Source organism: Mastigoproctus giganteus, chromosome 12 (genome assembly GCF_048544385.1).
Source record: "Mastigoproctus giganteus isolate SK-2022 chromosome 12, ASM4854438v1, whole genome shotgun sequence".
NCBI classification, from domain to species: domain Eukaryota; kingdom Metazoa; phylum Arthropoda; class Arachnida; order Uropygi; family Thelyphonidae; genus Mastigoproctus; species Mastigoproctus giganteus.
In genome coordinates this window covers 121,921,797-121,940,128 of record NC_143586.1, presented here as the reverse complement: position 1 = coordinate 121,940,128, position 18,332 = coordinate 121,921,797, and the positions used below count along the sequence as shown (strand labels likewise).

General features: G+C 37.7%; 1 protein-coding gene across 2 annotated transcripts in view; it reads left to right on the top strand.

Moving 5' to 3' along the window:
- Positions 1-18,332, top strand: part of ND-39 (NADH:ubiquinone oxidoreductase subunit 39) — a 285,839-nt gene that overhangs the window by 4,898 nt on the left and 262,609 nt on the right. For both annotated transcript variants that reach the window (XM_090386829.1, XM_090386830.1), the window contains exon 2: positions 4,882-5,094. In XM_090386829.1, coding sequence (XP_090242955.1) covers positions 4,882-5,094 — 213 coding nt within the window. The remainder of the gene's footprint in view (positions 1-4,881; positions 5,095-18,332) is intronic.

The window sequence follows — 18,332 nt, the reverse complement described above, 5'->3', positions numbered from 1 at the left end:
ATCAGAAGAATATTTCCCACTGGTTAGCAAAATAAAAAATTTATGCTTAATTATGCATAGCTTAATTAATAGTGTAACTAACTGATATTTCTGTTCACTGACTTTTTTTTTTTTTTATTGTAAAATTTAAAACAGTAAGAAAATAAGCAATCAATAACAAAGAATACTGAACGCACAAATTGCAACTAACAGAATACAGGCAAGTGAGATATGGAGTAACAATTTTACGAAGCTCAAAAAATAGGAATGAAGAGAAGATTCTGAAAATTTATTTGTGATTTTTATGTGATTGAAGATTTCAGTCAAGGGGAAGCACATTTCACAATAATAATGCAAAATTCCACAGAATTCCAGCTATCACTATCATCGCAAATGCAGTAAGGTCGAGTTTACTACCCATTGTTAATAGATTGCACTAACAGAAAAGCCCAATAAACTGGAAACTGCTAATTGTTTTTATTGTTTTATGGTAGTGACAGAAATTTGCTTTAGAAAAATATTATGAAGGCATTCAAAATTGATTCTTATAACCAAACATAGCAACAGCTTTGTACTTTGTGAGTTGTACGTAAGTACAGGAGTCCCTGTACTTCATTCAGTTACTTCGCATTTGTTGGCAGGCACCTACGTAGCCAGGTGGGCAGGAGCAGCAGTGCGTAGCATACGCTTCTTGATTAGACTGGGGTTCGAGCCCGTGACCACCAAATACGGTAGATGCAGAAAGGTCAGGGAATGACCACCACATATCCCTGAGCAATATGGCCTTAGTTGCTAATGCTCCTAAAAACCAAATAACAACAACAGCATTTGTCGAGCAGTGTGTTTATGTTTCATTTAGTTAAGTTGTGATGATGCCGAAAGTTACATCATCTAAACATGTTCAAAGATTTCGACAAAATCACAAATCTAACATTGAAAAAACACTAAAGTCAGCAGAAGAACGCCAAAGAGAGAGAGAGAGAGAGAGAGAGAGAGAAAGAAAGAGAGAGAGAGAAAGAGAGAGAGAGAGAGAGAGAGAGAAAGAGAGAGAGAGAGAGAGAGAGAGAGAGAGAGAGAGAGAGAGAGAGAGAGAGAGAGAGAGAGAGTCATCTAGATTCATATTTCCCTTTCTTTTACAATATAACATCGAATGCTGGGCTGTAGATTTTGGCATGTGTTGTACTTGTTGTGTGCAGGTGATGCAACAAGTACAATGGGTGTGCCGAAGAAAACTCAATTGTACGCAACAAGTTGCATTCAATTGAGCAACAAAATTTTTGCCCTTTGAGAGCTCTACAAAGATATATAACTAGATTTCAAATTTGGTTTTTAGTTTTCGAGAGTTGAACAACTCGTTAAAGGAACTACTTCGTTCAGTTACTTCGCATTTGAACGTTCAGTTACGAACATCTTAAACTCACATCAGATCCTACAAAATCTACTATGTATGGTCAATCATGTATTGACTTGGACTTCAATCGCAGTGTTAATAGTTTGATTTGTTTCAACTATGTATCCTACTTTAGTTACCACAAACCTTTATTGTTGATTGTAAATGAAAATACCGAATAAAATAAAACTGATGTTATTCACTGATCCACCTTTGGCTCCATGGAGCCAACATTGATTTTTTTTAGATAGACCTAGGAACACTTATACGCAAGGTTAAGGAGCCATATGCCCATTCTGTCCTCACCTCAATTCGCCCCTGCTTTCTAGTAATATTTATTTGAATCAAAATATCAAAGTAAATAGATAAAATTTGTTTTAATAGTTTTTAGCCATAGGCCAAAAATTCACGTTCTAATTTCCAGTATCGAATTCTTTTTTTTTTTTAAACTGTTCATATTTCTTGTTGAATGATAATGATATATATATTTTTTATTGCTCTTTCAATTTTTGCTGTCCCTGTTAACTTTGGTGCCTTGACCCAGTGGCAGAACATTGGTTCCCTTAAGCAGCCCCTGATGGTGGTTGATGAAAATGAACACTTTTACCTTTGGCTTTATTAATTAACAGTAAGCCCTTACTGTTCTTTTGACCTTATTACTTATGGATGTTTCTCCTCGAGGTGTGTTAAACAGATGATTAATAAGTATTAGAGCAATAAGGCTCATTCAAATAATTATTGAGGTAATTTTCATATTCATTTTCTAAACAGATGATGTACCATGAATTATGCTTTGAGGAGATATTGAATTTTGTTTCCCATGCTGAAGGAGAAGACAGAAACGTGCCAATCTCTGTAGTGTAATCTGAATTGATTGGGGAATTAAAAGTATATTGCTCTATCTCCTTTACGACATTGTGTTCCGACCAATTGTGACCCATGCCTCTGGAGCTCGGGGAGTGAGAATAACATGTAGCAGCATTCGGAAGTCTCTTCTTTCCACTCAACAATTTGTGTTCTTCGGCATAGCCTGATTCGTAGAATAGTCTCCAGGCTTTGCCAGTTGTCCTAGTTGGGAAGGTTCCAGTAGACATTGCTAGTAGCAGCATCTTGTTTGAAGTATGCTCTTAAGCAAGAAGTTTCTATAGAGATTTTGGGCATCCAGTCAGGCCCGACCTTGTCATCTGAGTGGAGGTGCAGCTTGATGAGTTGAATACCATATAGCTGAACCAGTGGATTAACTCTGAGAAGGGAGGACAGACTTATGCTTTCCTGGCCACTGTTCTGTGTACCATAGGGTTGTAAGCTGTAGCTGCAGTTTGGATAGTTTACCTGCTGTCTTCACTGGACATGGCTTGAGGTCCAGGCTTTACCAGTTGGGATTAGCCAGATCTGAGCTGTGTGCTTGTGAGGAGCTGGGGACAAGATGTCCTTTGTACCCTGACTTGTGTGCTTGATTGGAATGAGAGACCCTTATTCTAAATGAGGACAGTTTATATGAATTTTCAAAGATCAAAGCAATTTTGGGCTTTTTTGCAACTTTATTAAATGTCTTTCAAAGAACAGTGGAGCATTAGATAGTAGTGGCCTACGTCCTCATGGTGGCAATGGTAACTTGTATTGGGGCTTGATGGATAATTACAACTGTGAGGCCAAATAGTCATGCTCTAAGTTTAAGTTCTTTTTTTATTTAAGTATGTTTTAATTTTTTTATTTTTAGTTTGAACCAACTAATTTGTTTTTAGAACTTCACACAAATGAGTTTATTTGAGCATATGAGTTAATGCACAGAGGGATCATAAGAACATTACTTAAAGGAAATGAATTACCTTACTAATTGCAGTTTTTTTTATTTTGGACACACTGCATAACAAAATTTATCTCATCCTGATTGCAGCTTTTTAACCTAAAGGTTTCTATTGTACAGTAAAAAGGTCTGTTGTTCATCACTCAGAAGAAAGGAAGCCTGTTGGTTAGAAGCACTGTATACAGTAAAATCTCACTATTGTGGATTATTAACATGATGTAATAGGTCTAGATTAGTGAAAAGTCCATGTTATTAAACGTAATTTTTGGTGCAAAAAAATTTGTAATTCTGTGCATGTGAAAATTTGAGAAATCAGCAAAAAGAAAAAAAAAAAAAAAATTCCAAATGTTCATTTGTTTGATGTCACCTTTATTTTCAATCTTCTCTGAACAAAACTGAATAATCCATGTTCAATATTAAAAACATATTTTTAATTAATTTTTGAAATTAATACTCTCCTTAGACCTGCCAATGAGCAAATACAAATTTAAAAACTGCATACTTCAATGAACGTTGCATTTAGATGCCAGCCTGTCACTAATAGGAGTGCTTGCTGCATGAAATGTGAAGTGTGTGCATCAACAGTTTGATTCCAGCATCAGTGTCATGAAGCCAGAGAGTTGCTTATTAGAGGAATGCACATGGCAGTAAAGCAAGCTTGTTATCAATAACTGTACATGATGCCCATCAACACGTGCATATAATTGGATTTAACTTCATCATGAATTTTTCCTAATTGTGCAATAATTAACAGATATTTCTGGAATTTTCAATGGAAAATTGAAAAAAATATTTTCAAAAACAGCTAATAGGAGATTCAGTATGAATGGAGTAGGTGGTTCTGAGTTCCAACTTGTCCTCTAGACTCAGATCATGGTCAAGTTAATTAATGATCAAGCAGTCAAGTTAAATAATGTCGCGTAATTTTTTCGTATAATTTTGTCGTATAATTTTTTCCTTGCATTTGCTGTGGACCCTGCTTCATTTCAGCTTGCAGCTCAGTTGTAATTTTTTATGCTATAAATTTTAATATTGTACACATCTTTTCTCTTGTGGCGTCCTTATCACTCTGAGAATCGCAAAAATAATTAGATACTCTTAGTTTTTTTTCTTTGATACAAATGTTTACAGCCAAGTGACTTCTTGATATGTATGTTGTATAATGGCTGTAGTATTCAGAGGTAAAAAAGGTACTTGATATTGCCATCATTGCATGATAAAATTTCAGTAGAAGGTTGCACATCTTCTAATAGTAGAAATGCCATAATGTTTTCATTTTCATTCATTTTTTCCATTTGAAATGATTCTGTTTTATTAGAAAGTTATTGTGATACCATTTAGAAATATTGTTTGGGATTGTATTATGAAATTCTCATTTAGAAAAATTCTCTGTACTATGTGAATGAAATACATAGATAAAAAAAAACAAAAAAAAACAGAAGGCAGTGGATTATAGAGGGTCTGAATTAGTTTAATGTACTTATAAATTTTTAGCTAAACCAGCTCTGATACTTGAACTGTGGTTCTCAGAGAAATGTGGACCGAAAAAATTCATGTCTCCAAATAATTAAATGAACACACACACACACACACACACACACACACACACACACACACACACACACACACACACACACACACACACACACACACACACACACACACACATCAACTGAATATCTAATTATTATAAATATTATTATAGGTTTTGCAGATGCATTATGGCCTGCTACCACGTGTTTGCAGGTTCCACAGAAATATTTTTCTTCTGAAACACAAGCAACAAAATTTCCGGCAATAACAACTGAAATAGCAGCTTTGAAGCGTGGTACTGGAGGTCGGTCTTCTTTTAATGGTGCTGTTGCTACAGTATTTGGTGCAAGTGGATTTCTAGGACGGCATGTGGTAAATCAATTAGGTAATCATTGTTAACAAATTCCTAAATAAATATATAATTAACTTTAAAACAATTTCTTTATTTTTATTTCATAATAAAAGAGCATGAGAAACAATATAGTAGTTGAATTCAGTTTTATTAAATATGGAAAGATATTAACCAGCCACTGAACTTTTGAATTCATGATTTAATGTTACGGTTCTTTTTAAGTATGATGTCTTATACATAACTCATGTTTAAAAATTGTCATGTAGCTAGCAGAATAGGAAGGAATGTTACCATCTTTATGCCTTGTGCATTTCTTCACATTGTTTATTGTAATGAAGTGTGGAGCCTTATATATAAATTATTCAAAAAATACATAAATATTCGGCGCCTCCGTAGCCCGGTGGGCAGGAGCAACAGTGTGTAGCACACGCTTCTTGATTAGACTGGGGTTCGAGCCCGTGACCACCAAATACGGAGGATGCGGAAAGGTCAGGGAATGACCACCGCATATCCCTGGAGCAATATGGGTTTAGTTGCTAATGCTCCTAAAAACCAAATAACAAACAACAACATACAAATATTCTTAAAATGCTTTGATTAAAATAGAGTTGTAGGTCTAGGAGGAGCTTTCAGTGAAATCAGGAAGAAATTTATTTTCAATTTCTTTATTAATCACTAGTTGGTATTTTGTTCAAACTAACTTCTGTTGACTAAACACAGTTGTTTCAATGTACTTCTGCTAGTCCTCAGAAATTTGAATGTGATGAGTAATATGTGTACAGAAAGGATAGAAAGCGAGAAAAGGGAGGAAGACATGCATTTGGTTAAGAAGAACTTAAGAGTCTGAGCTGCATCCAGTTAACATGGGTGGCGATCCTTGAGTATAACAAACAGCTGTACAGAAAAATGGAGCTGGCCAGTACAGGGTGATTCTAAATTATTGTTAGGGTTTCCTTGGCCTATAATTTTCAAACCGGAAAGAACAAAATAAAACTGTTTACGGAATATGAAAGTGTAACTCAAAAAGTTTTAGCATTAGCATTAGTAGAAGCATTTGATGCAAGAAAGCAAGCTTATGCAGCATCAGCCAAAAAAAAAATAAAATAAAAATAATAAATAAATAAATAAAAATAACCACTTCCACTTCACCCCTCTGTTCGTTCGAAATACCTGTCCAGCTGAACCTTAAACTTATTTAGGCTATCAACTTCCACGACAAGGGATGGAAGTCTGTTCCACCAACCAACCACCCGCTGGCTAAAGGCAAATTTCCTCACGTCTGCGCTACATCTGTCTTTCCTCAATTTGAATTTATGCCCTCTCAGGTGATTATTCTGAGCAAGAGGAAGAATCCCATCAGCATCGAGCATGCTCAAACCATTCAAGGCTTTATACACCTCTATCAGATCACCTCGCTGGTGCCTAGTCTCCAGACACTGTAATTTGCAAAACTTAAGCCTTTCTTCGTAAGAGCACCCCTTTGTTCCATTCACTAATCTTGTTGCCCTTCTCTGTACTCGTTCCAGCATCTCTGCATCCTTCTTGAAATTAGGCCTCCAGACCTGTATACAGTACTCTAGGTGTGGCCTGACCATCGCCTTATACAAGGGAATAATCACCTCCTTATCCCTGCTATAAAAATTCCTATATATCATTGACAATACACCATGAGCTACTCTTGCAGCCTGTCTGCACAGCTCAGAAAACTTCATATCTGCCTGCACAACCACCCCCAGGTCCCCTTCATTCTCTACCAATGTCAGTGTAGTACCACAGAGTTGATACGTTGCTCTGGAGTTGCTGTTTCCCATATGTAGTACTTTACATTTGTCAATGTTAAACTTCATTTGCCACCTCTCAGCCCATCTGCTCAACCTTTCCAGATCCTGTTGCAGTAGCATAGTGTCAGTAGTGTCGTTGACAACCCTGCCAACCTTCGTATCTTCTGCAAACTTGGACATTACGCTTGATATACCATCATCAATATCATTTATAAATACAGAAACAATAATGGACCCAATACTGAACCCTGAGGGACTCCACTAATAACATTAGTCCACGATGAGCAGTGTCCATTGATTACCACTCTGTGTCCTCTCCCCCTCAACCACCCCTTTATCCATAGCAGCAATTTGCCTCCAATGCCACACTGCTCCAATTTGTGCAGCAGTCTTCCCTGTGCAACAATATCAAAAGCCTTTCTAAGATCCAAGTATATAATATGAAAGTTATTCCCTGCATCCAGTTCTTTTGTGACTGGATCATAGTATCCAATCAAATTGGTCAGGCAAGACTTCCCCTTAACAAAACCATGCTGTGTCCGAGCTATAACTGAAGTCTTGTTTAGATGATCCTGCATTGCTTCTTTAACCAGTGCCTCCATTAATTTTCCGTGAACAGAAGTTCAACTAACAGGTCTATAATTACTTGTGTTGCCCTTTGATCCTCCTTTGTGAATTGGGATCACATTTGCACATCTCCAGTCCATGGGTACTTCCCCTGAGTCCAAAGAAGCTCTCATAATTATGGCTAAGGGTTTGCTTACTTCCTTTGCTGCCTCGTTTAATATAACTGGATAGATCCCATCCACTCCAGGTGCCTTTCTTGTGTTTATCTTCAACAATTTCTCCTCCACTTTACTCTCAGTTATTACAAGATTCTCTAGCTTACTGTCAGAGTTGAATACACCTCTGGCATTCCCCTTGCTGAATAACTCCTTATGTGTGAATTTCGATGCAAAATATTCATTTAGTTTGTTAGCTACCTGAGCAGGATCATCAACAGTTGACCCATCAATATCGAGTGGACCAATCTGATTCATCCCCTTCCTTCTAGAGTTTACATAAGTAAAGAACTCTTTGCTGTTTTTCTTTGCATCCCTTGCCAAAGATTTCTCGTAATCTGCCTTCGCCTGCCTAACCTCCTTTGTAACTTGGTTACAGATCAACTTGTATCTATCATAGGCTTCTGTGTCACGTGTTAATTTGTATGTATCCCATGCATTTTTCTTCTCTGCCATATGTCTCATTAGTTCATCTGACATCCACTTAGGCCTAAACCTTGAACAATATTTCTTAGTTGGTATGTAAATCCTAGTAGCTTCCAAGATAAGTTCTTTGAATGCTTCCCATTTTGAATTTGCTCTTGGTAACATCATCAGTTGGTCCCACTGTATAGAATTTAAATACTGTCTCAATCCATCGTAGTCGCCTTTATGAAAGCTATAACCCTTCCCTTTACCCCTAATGGTAGTTACCTCTTTGAGTAAATCCCACTTCAGCACACTGTGATCACTGCCACCTAGTGGTTCATTTACCTGCAGATTCTTAATGCATGAAGAATCACTACTGATAATCAAATCGTGAGTATTACTCCCTCTAGTTGCCTCCCGAACATGCTGATGTAGAAAACAATCATCCAATAAATCCGCAAAAGCCTTGCTAGTGTGTGAGTGACCAACCCCCAAATTCCAGTCAATATCTGGGAAATTAAAATCTCCCATTATAAGACTCTCTGATTTACTGGCCCACTCTATTTCCCTGTACAGTTTCTTATTATACTCATCAGAGTCATTAGGCCTATAGCACACTCTTACTCTCAATTTTGATCTCCCAATGCTTATGTCACACCAAACTGACTCGACACTGCACTGTCCAGTGATGTCGACTGGCTTCACTTCTTTGGATTTTATGTATTTCTTAACTAATAGCATAACCCCTCCTCCCTTCCTAGTCTGTCTATCCTTTCTGTAGACATTGTACTCCCCAAATTCCAGTTCTGCATTCCTTATATCTGTGTGACACCACGTCTCTGAAATCCCCACAATATCTGCCTTTGATATTTTGAACAATACCTCAAATTCATCAAATTTATTTACTAAACTCCTAGCATTGGTGTACACGCAAGTATATATGCATCTGTTCTTTTTCTTAGCTACCTTAACACAACCCATGTGTTTACTTGTACCCCAATGATTCCCAGCAGTCTCTGAAATATCCTGCATCTTATTTTCCAGGCTGCGGCTCATTCCAATAGAATCAGTGCAAGAATCACTCTCACCTCTGCCAGTGGCTACTGTTAATCTATTAGTCCTTGTTTCCCCCCAATCTAGCAGTTTTCCAACCCACCTAACACTGCCTCGATAGCATCAGCAAAAATTCTTGCACCCTTTCTATTTAAATGTATCCCATCCCTGTAGAAGCAATCCTTCCTGTTAACAAGTACAGACCAGGCTGAAAAAAATTCTACCCCTTGAGCCTTGCACAATCTTTCCAGGGCCGAATTGATCGACAGGGCTCTCACCATATACTCCCTCCTATCGTGTCTGGGCAGAATTGCAGACACTTTCAAATTCAACCCTAATTCACGGCTTTTTTTCAACAGTGACCTGTACTTGTTAAGTAATTCCGCCTGTCTCCTACTATTAATATCATTAGTTCCAACGTGTACAACTATATCACCTTTTGTGCCCATAAAAGATGATATCCGCTCTACAACGTCATCAACCTTTGCCCCTGGCAGACATACCCTGGTCCTGTTCCACCTATCCTTTTTACAAAGCATATTTCCCGTTTCCCTGACAATAGAGTCACCAACAACTACTAGTTCCTTTGGGACCAGCGCATTCTGCCTTGAGGGGCTGCCGCTGTGTTGTGTGATGACCAAGTGCAAGCTCTGGCATTGGTGTGGGCAGCTGAGAGCTTGATGGGCCCTTACTTTTAATCCTTCGAGGCCATCCACCTTGTCCTTCAAGCTCTCATATAGGCCCATAACAACGCTGAGTTGTCGATTTTATTTGTTTATCTATTTTAGCTGTTTTATTTGGCAATGCTGTACTCAATGCATTGATGTCTGGGAGATAATGATGGCATTACTTCAAAATGGCAACTATTAAAGAGAAGGCAACGTGAGTACTTTGGTTTTTTGAAAGAAAGTCCGTTATCACAATGCAACATCATTACAGAATCTTCCTGTAAATATCCACCTTCAGATAATGCTATCCGATGTTGGTTAAAGCAATTTGAAGAGACTAGTAGTTTTCTGCACCAAAAAGGAGCGGGAAGACTGAGGCTGAGCTGGACCAGCATTTGGAACGAATGTAGGTGTTGTTTTTTTGGTTATACTATACTGTATATGCTTGCTTTGATTTTGGTGGACAATACAACATGGAGTCTGTTTGGTGTGACATAAGTACTGGGAAAGGAAAAATGAGAGTAGATGTGTGTTATAGGCCTAATGAATCTGATGAGTATAATGAGTAATTGTGCAGAGAAATAGTGGGCCAGTAAATCAGAATGTCTTATAATGGGGGATTTTAACTTTCCAGATATTGACTGGCATTTGTGGGTTGGTCACGTGCACACTAGCCAGCTTTTTTTGGATTTAATGGATGACTGTTTTCTACAGCAGCATGTTCCAGAGGCAACCACAGGGAGTAATACTCTTGATCTGATTATCAGCAATGATTATTCATGCATTAAGAATTTGCAGATAAAGGAACCACTGGGTGACAGTGATCACAATGGGATTTACTTAAAGATGTAACTATCATCAAGGCTAAAGGGAAGGGCTTTTGTTATCGTAAAGATGACTACAGGGGTCTCAGACAGTTTTTAAATTCTGTACAGTGGGATCAACTGATGATGTTACCAACTTTCATTTCTAAATGGGATGCCTTCAGGGACTTAATCTTGGAAGTGACTAGGATTTTCATTCCAACTACGAAATGCTGTTCAATATTCAGGCCTAAATGGATGTATGATGAATTATTGAGGCTCGTGGCAGAGAAGAAAACTGTATGGGATGCATATAAATTATCAGGTGACACAGAAGTCTATGGCAGATATAAGCTTGTCTGTATCAAGTCACAAAGGAGGTAGGCAGGCGAAGGCAGATTATGAGAAATCTTTGGTAAAGGATGCAGAGTAAAACAGCAAAGAGTTCTTTACTTATGTAAACTCTAGAAGGAAATGGATGAATCAGATTGGACCACTTAACATAGATGGGTTGACTATTGATGATCATGCTCAGGTAGCTGATAAACTGAATGAGTATTTTGCATCTACATTCACAAATGAGGAATTCTTCAATGTGGGAAATGGCAGAAGTTTATCAAACTCCAACAGGGAGCTAAGTGATTTTGTAATAACTGAGAGCAAAGTGGAGGAGAAATTGTTGAAGTTAAACATAAGGAACTCACCTGGGGTGGATGAGATCTATCCAGTTATATTAAAGGAGGCAGCAAAGGAAGCAGGCAAACCTTTAGCCATAATTATGAGAGCTTCCTTGGACTCAGGGGAGGTCCCCATGGACTGGAGGTGTGCAAATGTGACCCCAATCCACAAAGGAGAAAAAAAGAGAGACACAGGTAATTACAGACCTGTTAATTTAACTTGTGTTCCGCAGAAAATAATGGACTCACTGGTTAAAGAAGCATTGCAGGATCATCTCGACAAGATTGCAGTAATAGTTAAGACACAAGTGGAAATTAGAGGGCATAAATTCAAATTGAGGAAAGACAGTTGTACGATAGATGTGCAGAAGTTTGCCTTTAGTCAGCGTATGGTTGATTGCTAGAACAAACTTCCATCTGTCTTAGAAGTTGATAGCTTGAATAGATTCAAGGCAGAACTAGACAAACATTTGGAGTGAGTGGATGGGTGAATTAGAAGTTTTTTTTTTTTTTTGGCTGATGCTATATGACAGGGGTAGCCAACTTAATTTGTGATGCGATCTACTTTTTTTTCTTCAAAATGTGAAGCGATCTACTATCTCTTTAAATTCACACGTATTTAAATTTTTAATTTATGTGAAGTTTGTGTTTTCATGTCATCTGCCAAGCTTTCAAAATCAGGGATATACTGTGATAAGACCAACTGTAAAGAATCTTCTGTATGCAAGTCTGTAAGAGCACAGCGATTCTTCGTCTTTGTGTGTTTCAAATACGAAAAGGCTAATTCACACAGATATGTGGAACCAAAACAGAAATTTAAAAGTTCACTGCATTTTTTTTACATTTGGGTATTTTCTTGGCAAACATATTTCCAAAAGTCTTTTTCTGATGATCTGGCTTTTAGGAAGATATCGTTTCGCAATGTAATAATTTCATTTTTAAGTATTTTCTCCATGTGAAAAGGTGCCTCCATAGCCAGGTGGGAAGGAGCACCAGTGCGTAGCACACGCTTCTTGATTAGACCGGGGTTTGAGACCGTCACCACCAAATATGGAGGATGCGGAAAGGTCAGGGAATGACCACCGCATATCCCAGAGCTATATGGCCTTAGTTACTAACTCTCCTAAAAATCAAAAAAACAACAACAATCTCCATCCGAAAAATCGCAGCGTTTTTCTTCTGCAATTTGTTTTGTGTCTAAGTCAACATTAAATGGATAAGAAATATATTGAACAATGTCTTCAATTGTTTTAAAATCACTGAATCTGGTTTCAAAATCATCCACAACTTTCTCAATTTCAAAAACATATTTCTCGCTATTAAATTCAAAAACAGGATATTTTTGCAAATGATTTTGCAAAATGATCGAATTTTTTTCTTTGAGACCCTTAGCCCTTGCTAAAAATTGATATTTATATGCAGAAATACTACTAATCATGTCACCCACATTTTTATTTTTTCCTTGTAATTCCAAATTCAAATCACTTAATTTACTGGTAAAATCTGCCAAAAAAGCCAGATCACACAACCGCTTCGTATCTTGTAGCTGCTGATAATCATCTGCATTTTTGTCGAGGTGCATTTTGAAAAGTCTCCTTTGAAGCAATTGTCCTCTGATGGAATTCACAATTTTGAGAGCGATGTCCATAACACTTTTAGTATTTAATCTTTTGCTAGCTAACACTTGTTGGTGAATAATACAGTGGTAACTCAAAAAATCTGGGAATTCATTATCCGTTTGGCACAATGCGATAAATCTGTTAAGATGCAGAGTCCATTTAGCTCCATCTGTTGTTATTGAGATGAACTTAAATAGTGGTAATTTAATTTTTTCAATAAAATTTTTGAATGCATTAAGTATATCAGGACATCTAGTTCATTCTTTTAACGAAACCATACCTAGCAGTTCTTCTCTAGTGGCAGAATCATCGAAAACTATATGAATAAAAATGAGCAGTTGAGCTATATGTCCATAACCCTTTTAGTATTTAAAGAGAATCTGTTCGTTCTAAAAATGCGTCTTTGATGAATTGACCATCAGAAAATAGTTTGCATTTTTTGCAAGACGACTACTTCAAATGATGCTACAGTTACTGCTTTAGATTGTAAATTGGGTGTCATGAAGAAATTTTGTTGTGCGAATAATCTGGATTTAAGTTCTTTTAATTTATTTTTTCTAAGGTCACTATTAGGCGGAAAATCCGATTGGTATTTACCAGGAGGGCGGTGAAGTGCCTTTCTAAATTTCGTTTTTTGGGTATAGCTGTGGAAGCATTGCAAATCAAACAACAACATTTTTCTTTTACTAAATTCAAAAAGGCAAAAAGTACTTTAAGACATACTATAACTTCTAAAGTGTCCATTTTTCTTTTATCATTACCAAAAAGTATTCTCATTATTCTCAGTATAAAAAGTAGTTCTCACTCTTGATGAAAATGAGGCATTTTACTCTTTTTCAAGTATTCATTTTAAATCAAAGAGTATTAAATTAACGTATAAGTACTGTCCAGTTATTAATATTAAGTAATCTAAATAAGAATTCGACACATATACTACGATCTCCACAACATAACTGCATTAATTTTCACTATACAAGCTTAGCGGCTGTGTGGCGACAAGAGAAGTCATGTGGTTCAACGGATTTGTAATAAGCGTATGCAGTGGGGCGCATAACAATAATAACATTTAAATTTTAACTAACCTATATTTTATATATATTTAAAATTCATCGTGATCGACTGAAATTAAAGCTGCGATTGACTTGTTAGCCACCCCTGCTATATGAGCTTGCTTTCTTGCATCATGTGCCTTTGTTAATGCTCATGTGGTCACAATGGAACTGTATGTCAAAAATAATTTTGATATCATATACTTGGATTTCAGACAAGCTTCTGATACTGTGGCACATGGAAGACTACTGTACAGATTGGAGCAGTATGGTATTAAGGGCAAGTTGCTACAATGGATAAAAAGATGGTTGAGTGGGAGAATACAGAGAGTGGTAATCAGTGAACACTTTTCTTCTTGGACTAATATTATTAGTGGAGTTCCCCAGAGTTCGGTGCTGGGCCCATTGTTGTTTTGTATATTTATCAATGATATTGGTGAAGCTATATCAGTATTAATGTCCAAGTTTGCAGATGATACAAAGGTTGGCAGGGTTGTTAATGACAGTAAAGATAGTATGCTACTCCAACTGGATCTGGATAAGTTGGGCAAATGTGCTTAGAAGTGGTAACTGAAGTTTAACATTGATAAATGCAAAATAGTGCATATGGGTAGCAATAACCCAAGATAAACGTACCAACTATGTGGTACTACACTCAGGGAAGTGGAAAGTGAAAAACACGTGGGGGTAATTGTGCAGTCAAATATGAAATTGGCTGAGTAGTGCAGACACTACGATTCCATGACCTGCCAAGGCAGGTCATGGAATCTTGTCAATGATATATAGGAATTTTGCTAGCAGGGACAGGAAGGTGATTATAGGCATGGAGGGGAAGGTGGTTATGAACAAGGCAATGGTCATGCCACACCTAGAGTACTGTGTACAGGTTTGGAGGTCTCATTTTAGGAAGGATGTAGAGTTGCTAGATATGTATTGATTCTAGAACAAGTACAAAGAAGGGCAACAAGACTGGTGAGGGGAACAAAGGGGGTGCTCTTACCAAGAAAGGCTTAAGTTCTGCAAATTGCAATGCATGGAGAGTAGGCACCTGTGTGGTGATCTGATTGAAGTGTATAAGGCCTTGAATGGGTCAAGCAAGCTGAACGCTGATGGGATTCTTCTTCTTGCTGATATTAAGAACCTGGGGGGGGGGGCATAGATTCAAATTGAGGAAAGACGGTTGTAGAATAGATGTGCAGAAATTTGCCTTTAGCCAGCGGGTAGTTGATTGGTGGAAAGACTTCCATTTTTTGTTGTGGAAGTTGATAGCCTAAATAAATTTAACTCTGAGCTGGACCAGCATTTGGAACGAATGGAGGTTTAAAATGGGAGGTTTTTCTTTTTTTTTGGCTGATGCTGCATAAGCTTGCTTTCTTGTATTGTATACCTCTACTAATGCTAATGCTAACTTCGCTGGAAGATGTTGATCGAATCCATGAATCGTTTTCTTAAAGCCCACAAAAATCAACTAGACGAACTTCTTTGCAGTTAGGTATACCACAAATGACTGTTTGGAGGATTGTTCATAACCACCTTCCCCTCCATGCCTACAAACTGCAGATTGTGCTGGCTTTAACGCTGAACGATAAACTCTGCTGTTTCCAATTTGCCCAAGACATTTTGTCAAACGTCGAAGCTGATGATAATTACCTTCGGAGATGGAGGTTTAGTGATGAAGCAACGTTTTACGTGTCAGGGAGGGTAAATCGTTATAACTGCAGAATGTGGGGATCAGAAAACCTTCATGCCATTCGAGAATTCAAAAGAGATAGTCCAAACGTCAATGTCTGGTGTGCTTTGCATGTTTGGAAGTTTTGGGGCCCTTTTTCTTTGCAGAAAAAACAGTGACGGCAGTGATCTATCTGGACATGCTACAGCTGTATCTGTTACCCCAGTTGGAAAATCATCAGCCAAATGTGGTGTTCCAGCAAGATGGTGCACTGCCACATTGGGCTCTTGTCCGAGAATTTATTGACATTCCTTTTCCTGGGCGCTGGGTTGGGCATGGTGGACCATTTCTGTGGCCTCCCAGCACGCCCGGTCTTACGCCGCTTGATTTCTTTCTCAGGGGATACATGAAGGACATTATGTACAAGACCCCTGTTACCTCCCTCGATGAACTGAAGCTCAGAATTGTTGCTGTGATGAAAAAAGTTACACGCTGGAGAACACTTGGAGGGAAATTAAATGTCACCTGGACATCTTGCGTGCCATGAAAGGTGCACATGTTGAAGTTGTTTAGCATTCTGCAGTATTGATTCTATAAGTAATAAAACTTTTGGAGTTACGCTTTCGTATTCCGTAAGCACTTTTATTTTGTTGTTTCCAGTTTGAAAATTATAGGTCACAGAAACCCCGACAATAATTTAGAATCACCCTGTATATCAGATTGTCTTATAATGGAGGATTTTAACTTTGTAGGTATTGACTGGAACTTGTGGATTGGTCATCCGCACATTAGCAAGACTTTTCTAGGTTTATTGGTTGCCTGTTTTCTACATAGGCATGCTAGAGAGAGAGAGAGGGGTATTGAGAAAACACAATACACTTAATCTGATTATCAGCAGTGCAGACAGTTTTCTATCATCTGTGCAGTGGGACCAACTGATGATGTTACCAACAATGAATTCTAAATGTTTAGGGAACTGATATTAGAAGGTACTACACTTTTTATATCAACTAAGAGATACTGCTCAATCTTAACACTGCCCAATGCACATTAACCACATGTAAAATTTGTGATTAACACTTTTGTGCCAGTTAGATTGCACATAACCTAAAGAAATTAAGTGACCTTGTCAGTCGATCAAGAATTTATACAGTATAATGAAAAAATTTTCAGTATATAGATATATGTTAAATATAGTAGTAGTAGTTAGTAATAGCAATAGCCATATAGTGCAAGGAAGCCACAGGCTTTTGCTGCACTGGCTGAAAAAAAAGAAAATAAAACACTAGTAGATAAGAAAATACAACTTATTTTTTTCCCTCCTCACATAGGTAACTATCCAGTTGACCTTTAAATTTATTAAAACTCTCAGCCTCAACTACCTGCAAAGGCAACCCATTCAAGCAGTCAATACCTCACTGGCTAAAAGATAACTTGCTACAATCTAATTTAAACCTCTTCCCTTGTAATTTGAGTTTATGCACCCAAGTTCTGGAATTTTATATAACACTGAAAATTCTGCCTGTGTACACTGCTCAGAAAACTTCATATCTACTCATATTATAACTCCCAGTCCCTTATTTTTTTCTACTATTTTTAATTCAGTCCCACCAAGTGTATAATTTATTTTGGGTTGCTTTTCCCCAAGTGTAAAACTTTGCATTTTGCTGCATTAAAACATAGTTGCCACTTTTCTAACCATTATTGCAGCCTGTTCAAGTCATCCCAAAGGAGCACTACTTGGTACTGATCATTAACTACTCTTCTAATCTTTACGTCATCTGCAAATTTTTACATGTTCCTGGATCGCACTTTTAATCATTGCCTCTAAGATTTGCGTTACTACTGAAGTCAGACCAACACCAGTCTGTAGTTACCATGCTTTTAGAACTGCTTTTATGAATTTGTGATACATTGATACTTCTCCAATCCAAAGGAATCTCCCCTGAGACCAAAGGTGGTCCTCTTAATTAACTTCAGTGGTTCAGTACACTCCATAGGGGTCTCCCTCAAAATTACTGGGTATATGCCATCAACTCCAGGAGCCTTACTTGCCTTTATGCACAAAGGTTTTTTTTCTTAATAAAGAGTCATCTGTAATTTCTCATATGAATCAGACTCATTCGCACAGCCTCTTCTCAGCATGATGGGTCTTTCTTCAGTAAAGACTGATCCAAAATACTTGTTCAGTTCATCCACATCAGCTAGGTTGCCTAAGATTTTCCCACACCCAGTGCACATGGGTACGATCTGATTCTCTGTTTTCATTGTAGTATTCACATGCGTGAAAAATTCTTTGTCCCTATTTTTTGCTCTCTTAACCTGTGCTTGTTCATATAAAGCCTTGGCCGTTCTCACCTTATCTGTGGTACTATTACAAGTCAACTTGTAGCCATTGTAGGCTTCAGTACTTTTCATCGCTCTGTAACTATCCCATGCTATTTTTTTCTGCTCTATTTGACTGGCCAGCTCTGCATTCATCCATTTTGGCATCCTCCTCCTACAATATTTTCTTAATGGTATGTATGCAGCTTGCGAAACAACACCTCCTTCATGTCAGAGTCTCAGTACACCCTTCAATATATTTACCATTTTCTTCAGCCAGTCATTACCTACGGTTCTGAAATCCGGGCGTCGGCAGCGGAAACCACGTTAAAAAAATATCCCATCTGATTAGTACTGGCTGCTTCGATGGCTTCTGTGATTTTTGCTTTAAAGTTATTTCATAATTAAAGTGTATTTGCCCTCACTCTAAAGTCTTC